General features: G+C 39.8%; 1 protein-coding gene across 2 annotated transcripts in view; it reads left to right on the top strand.

Annotated features, from left to right (window-relative positions):
* Adamts6 (ADAM metallopeptidase with thrombospondin type 1 motif 6) overlaps positions 1-8,958 on the top strand; it is a 219,101-nt gene that overhangs the window by 199,510 nt on the left and 10,633 nt on the right. For both annotated transcript variants that reach the window (XM_029544066.1, XM_029544065.1), the window contains 2 exons: positions 5,779-5,955; positions 7,428-7,584. In XM_029544066.1, coding sequence (XP_029399926.1) covers positions 5,779-5,955; positions 7,428-7,584 — 334 coding nt within the window. The remainder of the gene's footprint in view (positions 1-5,778; positions 5,956-7,427; positions 7,585-8,958) is intronic.

Raw genomic sequence — 8,958 nt, forward strand, 5'->3', positions numbered from 1 at the left:
CCCCCCCCCCCCCCCCCGGCAAGCAGTTAATTCTTGACCCATCAGTACGCATGATACATCCAAGCATGCAAACACACACTCTCTATACAGGTAGCCCTCACCTTCCTAAGGCGGTAACCTTTTAACATAATTCCTCATCCTGTGATGACCCCCAACCATAAAATTATTATAAAACTACTTTCATTGCTACTTAATGACTGTAATTTGCTACTGTTATGAATGATAATGAAAATATCTGTGTTTTCCAACGGTGTTAAGCAACTCCCTGGGAAGGGGTCACTTATGACCCACAGGTTGAGAACCACTGCTCTATACTCTCCTCACATTTTTAGTAAAAGAGCTGAGTCCTTCTGTAGTATTGATTAATGTTAAGGAAAATGGATACCGAAAGAGTATTCTTTCAAGTCGATGAAACAGGATGCATATTAGGTTCTGTTCTATTATATCCTGCTAGAAATATTGTGCCCCTTGCTTTGGGAATTTTCTTGAGTTTGTCAGAAGCAAACAAAAACTTTAAAGATGTTTCTTTAGGAACCTCTGTGTGTAACTATTCCCTTCTCCTTGAATGGCCTTGTTAAGATAATCCCTGGAAGTAGTGGTCACACTTTTAATCCTAGCAACTAGAAGACAGGCAGACAAACCTCTATAGGTTTGAAACCATCCAGGCAAGGCTACATTGAAAGACTTCAACTTCCTCTCATTAAAAAAATATGGATCACAGGAGCAAAAATTCTGAGCAGTTATTCATAGAATCTCTGGGAGGAATGTGGGTATTCTCTCAAGCAGCTTGGCTATACTACAGTCTTTGTGATCACATCCTGGGCAGTAGTGATTACTTGGAATCCTAGTTTCAGTCAAGCATATAGACATTGGTATGATCTTGTCTGTGGTTTTAGAAAAGAAAACATATTTCTTTCCCCCATAGGGAGTGCATGAATGCCTAAATTCACCTGAAAATGAAGTGCACTGATACCAATAGCCATTCTGCATGGTTGTGAATATTCATGCCCAGTATGAAAATGTATGGATGATGACCAATAATGATGACAAATTTGTTATATTAAAAATTATAATGGAAGACAATATAATTGGCTTCAACCATTTTAGGGTGTCAAACCCATAAGTATAATTGAATGCTTCCAGGCATAGGCAATATGGAGAAAATAAAAGGTCCTTATAGGCTCATGTAACTAGAGCACATTGTAATAGCATTTGATAACAGGGAGCTGTGATACATAAATTTATAACTATATAGAAACTCATAGTTGAGATGGTCAGGGAGATGTGTACTGATATGAAGGTTTGTAATCACCTTCAGAAGGATTCCAGGGTTTTGTGTCCCCAAACAAAGAATTCAACAGAGACATGTAGACATGTAGAAATGTAAAGCTAGAGAATTTGTTAAGAAGTATTCCATATTTCCAAAAGAAGTAGGCCCAAGCAGAGAAAGATTTAGAAATTCAAGTGCAATGCTATATCAAAGATGGGGCTTTCCTGTCATATTTCATGGGTTTTGGGGTTACTTGCATAGTGTGGGCTTCCTTGCTTATGTTCTGCTATATGTAGTTCTAGATATACCTTCATATGTCACATTTGAAATCTCCTCTCAAGAGGGTGTATTAAGTATTATAATGAGCCATAATGGGTCACCTTCATACACTCTGCAGTATAGCTAGACCCAATTAAAGCAACTCAAATTTATCCCAGCAGCAGCGATGCTCCTCTATACCCGCCCCAATGTTCTGGGTCCCCAAATGAAAGAAATACACACACACACACACACACACACACACACACACACACACACTTATATTTTTTCCCATTTTTTATTAGATATTTTCTTTATTTACATTTCAAATGCTATCCCGAAAGTTCCCTATACCCNCCCCCCCGCCCCTGCTCCCCTACCCACCCACTCCCACTTCTTGGCCCTGGCATTCCCCTGTGCTGGGTCATATAAAGTTTGCAAGACCAAGGGGCCTCTCTTCCCAATGATGGCTGAATAGGCCATCTTCTGCTACATATGCAGCTAGAGACTCGAGCTCCGGGGGTACTGGTTAGTTCATATTGTTGTTCCACTTATAGGGTTGCAGCCCCGTTCAGCTCCTTGGATACTTTCTCTAGCTCCTCCACTGGGGACCCTGTGTTCCATCCAATAGCTGACTGTGAGCATCCACTTCTGTGTTTGCCAGGCACTGGCATAGCCTCACAAGAGGCAGCTATATCAGGGTCCCTTCAGCAGAATCTTGCTGGCATGTGCAATAGTGTCTGGGTTTGGTGGCTGATGATGGGATGGATCCCTGGGTGGGGTAGTTTCTGGATAGTCTCTGGATGGACCCATCCTTTCATCTTAGCTCTAAATTTTGTCTCTGTATCTATATCCTTTCATGGGTATTTTGTTTCCTATTATAAGGAGGAATGAAGTATCCACACGATGGTCTTCCTTCCTGGTTTTCTTGTGTTTTGCAAAATGTATCTTGGGTATTCTAAATTTCTGGACTAATATCCACTTATCAGTGAGTGCATATCTAGTGACTTCTTTTGTGATTGGGATACCTCACTAAGGATGATATCCTCCAGATACAACCATTTGCCCAAGAATTTCATAAATTCATTGTTTTAATAGCTGAGTAGTACTCCATTGTATAAATATACCACATTTTCTGTATCCATTCCTCTATTGAAGGACATCTGGGTTCTTTCCAGCTTCTGGCTATTATAAATAAGGCTGCTATGAACATAGTGGAGCATGTGTCCTTATTACCAGTTGGAAGATCTTCTGGGTGTATACCCAGAAGAGGTATTGCTGGATCCTCTGGTAGTACTATGTCCAATTTTCTGAGGAACCGCCAGATTGATTTCCAGTGTGGTTGTACAAGCTTGCAATCCCACACTTATATTTTGATATGCCTAAAACAGCTCAATGGCTGGACCACTTCCTAACGTCCACATGGCTAACCCAACCCCCCTCTGATATTCCCGAGTTATTGCTTACTAAAATCTATATTTCATCTTTGCTGCCCTAGGCCCAGTCACGCAGCCCTCTCAAGCTGCATTCCTCTGACTTCTACATGGCAACTGTGTTCTCTGTCCCACACCTCTCAGGCATAGTACCTTGGTTCTCCATATCCCTGCAAACACAATCACTTAGAAGAAGGAGACCTTTAAATGGCATTGAGGTGGAAGCTTTTCAGTAAATACAAGGTGTCCTTCTGGATTTAATTCACACAGGTTAAATTTATACTTCTTTTGTAATTTTTATTCTACTTTGCTGGTCTCTGGAGTGATGCTCTTGGTGGCTTAAGAAGCACAGAGGCATCCCTGAAAGTGCATGTGCCTGCGAGGACACTGAATCACACTTCTGACATCCTGTCTAAGACAGCTGAATCACAAGCCTAGAGGAAAGAAGTGTGGGGAAGCAGAGTGCACATGCTGGGACCAGCGCCTGAGATTTCTCCCCAGATGCAGATGACCTAGGAAACCTGTCAGGTGCAGAGCATCATTTAAGGAGTGCTGGCATTACTGCCTAGTTGAACACCATCTTTATTGCCATTTTTTTGTCAAGAGGGAGGAAATGGTTGTTGTCTGTCATGCCTGTTTATTGTGCAAAGGTGGGTTTCCCTTTCCTTCCTTTACCAATAAGTCTAGCTCTTCCCTAAATGGGATAAAATGTAAGGAAGGATGAACAGCACCAAAAGCCAGCACCCTCTGCCTTAGAAAAGCAGCATCGCTCAGGTGGGAGAAGGTGGCTCTGGAGAGGAACCAGCCACATTTCATATCTTTTTAACCCAATCTTTTGAAAACTGCAGCCTATTTTCTTTGGACATATCCTTTGAAGACTCTCGTGCTCTCCTGCTCCCTCCTCTGTCTGATCAGAAGGATGTGCTGGATGGTCACACTCTGAATGGACCTGTTCTAAGTGGCAGCCCCTGCCTTTACTATTTTCTTAGAAGTGATTTTTTTAATCTAATTTTATTATTGCACTTAAGTAATAAAGTATGTAAAGAACAGAGTTGATGGTCTGACTATAGAGATGGAGTGTTTGTGGCTAGCTCTGTAGGACCCAGACCCAGTGTACTCATTGAACAAGAATGTGTGAACACTTCTCAGCTTTTGACTAAGATCGAGTGGACTAACAATGTGCAGAAATGTACAGGAGTTCCTTTTATCCTCTGGGACCCTCATGAGATGCTTTTCCTGTAAAGTTCATAAAATGTGTTGTTGTGAGTTAAAGGCAGAAAGCTGGACTATTAGGGAGTAGTGGTAAAATACCATGTGGGAAATGATACTTGTTTGAAATGTAACTCATGGTGATAGAAATGGAGACAAATCATATCTGAAAAGAGTTGGATGAATGAAAGCTGTGGTTTATGTGGGAAGAGTGTGGCAATAGTGATATGTTTGTTGATTTGGCTGTGAAAATGAGTAATACATCAAGATTTTGTTTCTGATTTTAACCCCTATCTTTGCCTCCACTGAAGGGATCTTAGAACTGTGTGTTGTCTTCCTTAAAATGCATCTTACTGAGCCTTCCTCTAAGTTGGAGGAAAGATTTTCCATTACTGGATTCATTGTGATAAAGAGACTATATAGAATCTTTGACTTTTTTTAATCTGAAAAAATAAACACTCAATATTTTTCTCCCTTTCTATGCCAATATGCCAAGCTCAAAGACTATGGCTGATAAAACCAGTCAAAAGCCAATGCTGAGGAAGCACACAAGAATTTAATTTCTATGCTCACTCTCATAATATGTGGTATTAGTCTTTTTTCCCATGCCTGTCTCCTAAATAAGAATACAGGCATGTTGAGTATAGAGACTCTCTTTTTCTTTCATGACCCACCCCTCAAGTTCATGTAATTCCTCTGGACCAGTAGTTCTCAACCTTCTTAGCACTGTGGTTCTTTTATACAGTTCTTCATGCTGTGGTGACTTCCAACTGTCAGTTATCTTTGTTGATGCTTCATAACTGTAATTTTGTTACTGTTAAGAATTATGAACTTGTTTAGAGATAGAAGTTTGCCAAAGGGGTTACAACCCACAGGTTGAAAACCACTGCTATAGAAGATCAGGAAATATGTCTGAATGAAAGGTTCAAATAACATCTTGCACATGTGTATAAGACCCTCATTGACTGAGAGGAAAAGAGATTTGGAAAAAAGGTTCTGAAAACTGTAGAACTTTAGTCAGCCACTGCTTTTAGAGACATGCAAAGGAAAGGATTTGTGACATAGGAAGAAGTGTCGTTTTCTTCTTTTGAAGAGCAGACACCCAATTCTTAATGTTTGTGACTTATGAACATGAGGAAGACCAGAGGTGTTTATGCAATAACCCTTTCCTGTAGGCATATATTCTTGATACTGTGAAAATACTTGATCTAATCCACTGCCAACTTGCTCTATAAAGACACGTTCCTGTGGTTCACTAATAATATAAAAGTTCCCTTTCAAAGACTACACCCAGTAAGCTTCCACATTCCAGAACTTAGCAGAATCTTATCACAGCTGAGGGAGGCCAAGAAAAGGAAAGAATAGAAGAATGAGCCTATCCCTAATAGAAGAAGAAAACGTTAGCCAAGAAAAGCAAACATTGATTTGAGCTCTTAAAGACCTTAGGGAAAAGATACAAGTGCTTCCCTTTACTGACTGTGGAAGGAGCTTCAAAACTGAGTGTTTCCCTAAGTGTGTATTTTATACATATTCACATTTACTTCAAGACTTTCTTCACGCTTTCCTGTATTTAAATAGTTGCTAGTTAATATTTGTTTTTATTTCCAGTGTACTCCAAAATGTGGTTCAGGATTCAAGCATCGGATTGTTCTGTGCAAGAGCAGTGACCTTTCTAAAACGTTCCCAGCTGCACAGTGTCCAGAGGAGAGCAAGCCTCCTGCTCGCATCCGCTGCAGTCTGGGCCGCTGCCCTCCTCCCCGCTGGGTGACAGGAGACTGGGGCCAGGTAAGGCAGCCAGATGTGGGCTCCTTTGAGATCCAAACCTAAGCTTTTAGATTCCATCATTGTGAAGGCTTAAGAGTAAGAATTAACTCATAGAAATCCTAAGTATGAGATCTACCTATATGACTATATAAGCCATTGAGACCAGCTGTGGACACATCCCCACTTAGCCACATTTCTCCACATCTGTAATCATTCTACTCTATTTCTAGCATTATTATTGTTCCTGTTATTATTTGGGAGTTTATTATAAAGGGCCAAAACTTTGTGTATGCCATACTGGCTTCAAACTCACAATCCTCCTGTCTCAAACAGGGATCCCTGTTACTAATAGGCGTGCACTACCATTCAAACCCCATAAATCCCAAGTTCACCTGTTCTTTGGATCCTAGCATTTCAAGTTCAATGTCAAATAGATTCAATAAATAGAATGTAAATAAGCCACAGCACTGGAACTACAGTTCTCAACTAATTTAGTAATAAATCAGTTAATACCAATGTCTTAGCTTTTAGCTTTTCCACTCATAAAGCATATAATTCCTCCTAACCTCACAATGAAGCTTTTGGAGCCTTAATTCAAATACCCATGTGTTTGATAAGATAAAAAATTAATAATACTTATACTTCAAATTACTTTTCTCTGATGTATATTGTGAATTAGGAAATAATATATATAGGCCTATTGACATGTGTCTTATATATACCAAACTATTTTATGATTCAATTTGTTGTTTTGTTTGTTTGTATGTTTGTTTGTTTGTTTGAGACAGGTTTCTCTGTATAGCCCTGGCCCCTGGCTGTACTGGAACTCACTTTGTAGTGAGTGGGAGACGAAGGCAGGAGGTTCTTGAGATCAAGGCCAGCCTGTACTATATACTGTGACTCTCTTTAGTAATAATAATATCACAGAAAGTAAATTGCTAATGGCTGGTGAAATGGCTCAGTAGGTAAATTGCTTGCTGTGTAAGCATGTGAGCCTAAGTTATAATCCCCAGCACCCATGTAAAAAAGCCAAATGTGTACATGCACACACATGTGCCACAGTGGGCATATATAAGTCCTAGGACAACTCTCTGGAGTCAGTTCTCTCCTTCCACCTCTATGTGGATTCCAACAATAGAACTCAGGTCACCAGGCTTGTGGTAAGAAGTTGGCTCACTGAATGACCCCATGCATCCCTGTTTTACTTCTTCTATGAGATATCCTCCTTACTCTCTTCTTAATTCTGCCAAACTTGTTTGGAATAGTTATGGCAGCCCAAGAAATTGCCATCCCTTGTCTTCTGAGTACTATATGGTCTCTGTTTTCTAAAACAATTCAATTCTTGAGTTTTGAAACCAATTCCATAGTAAAATGAACAAGTCATATGCCTCTCAATAAAGATTCCATAAGGTCTTTAAAAGTTAATATGTACAATATTTTTATCTGATAAACAGTGACAATCAGTATTTTTTTTTCAATATCTTTGAATTTAGTGCTCTGCTCAGTGTGGCCTTGGACAACAAATGCGAACTGTCCAGTGCCTTTCCTATACTGGACAGGCATCTGTTGACTGTCCAGAAACTGTCCGGCCTCCATCCATGCAGCAGTGTGAGAGCAAATGTGATAGCACCCCTCTCTCCAGTACTGAAGGTGAGTACCCCAATGAGCTTGACTGTGTGACTCTCCTCTACTGCCCCAGCCTTAGAAGAGTCCCCTGACTCACAGTTAGGGTACAGTATGTACCAAGAGTTTGTAAAAGCTGTTGTATGACCTGCCTATAACCAGGAAACATGTTTTATCCTGATTGTTTCATTATATGTTTAACACTAAGTCACTCAACATCTGGAGAGAAATTTGCATGTCTTTAAAATTACATGTCAAAGTGGCTATCTCTAAGGCCATATCTAACTTAGCATTCTGGTCGACCTTTGCCAGAACTCTGGAAATGCTTTCTACAATGAGTCCAATCTTGTAAGCAAGACATGGTGGCACATGCCTTTAATTCCAGCATTCAGGAGGCAAACTCTGTGAGTTTGAGGTTTTCATTCTATTTGAGTATATATATATATATGCACATATATAGTCTTTCTGTATTCTATATCTGTATAATGTCATACAATCTTTATAATAATCTTCTGTGACATATTTTTGCTGATTAAAACAAAAGCAAAAAAATCTGGGACATGTGCCTCAGCATGGGCACAAAGGAGCAATGGTAATTGACTCAGATTACAAGTCTGATGGTGATTAGCCCAAATTATAAATCTAATGGTAATTTGCCCAGATTACAAGTCTAGGATGCAGTAGATACACAAGGTAGGATTTGAACCCAGATTTGGCAGAGGTTTGAAGCATGTTCATTTTCTCTATATTTACATACTATTCATTTTTTTTCTTTCTTTTTTTTTTTATTGAATTCTAGAATTTATTTTTTTATAAACAATGTTTCACCTGCAAAATGGGGATAACTAATATCTGCTAAAAACTCTCTGTAGCACAGATAAGTTATAAGAAGAATTATTAGGGTTATCCTAACTTTCCTATCCATGGTAATTATTTATAATTTAATACTTTACTCTAAAGCCTCAGCCGAAAGCTCTGTGATGGCCTTGGTGAGTTCAGGAACCATAGTGGGTTCTCTGTTACTCTTTAAAATGTGACCTTCCCTCAAGTTATCAACCATATCCCAGCACGTACGTGAACTTCCAGGCAAAAATAGGGGAGATTGATTACCTAGTGATGCAGGATAGGACAAATCTGTACCTACCTATGTAAGCTTATATTTTCCCAAACCTACATTAATAAGGGTTTTCAAATGCTTCAACCCCCACCCCTTTTAGCCCACGGTCTAAAGGTAGGGGAGAAAAGATGGTAAATAGGACAAGGGGTTATGGATCTGTTTAGCAGTTCTTTGGNACGATGTCAATCTCTGTTGTCAGGATACCAGACGTCTAGTTCAGTAGTGTCAGGATGCCAAATGTGAATCAGCAGCAGTGGCATGATCCAGCAGAAACAGCCAGTCCT

The sequence above is a fragment of the Mus pahari genome, chromosome 11 (genome assembly GCF_900095145.1).
Source record: "Mus pahari chromosome 11, PAHARI_EIJ_v1.1, whole genome shotgun sequence".
Lineage (NCBI taxonomy): Eukaryota > Metazoa > Chordata > Mammalia > Rodentia > Muridae > Mus > Mus pahari.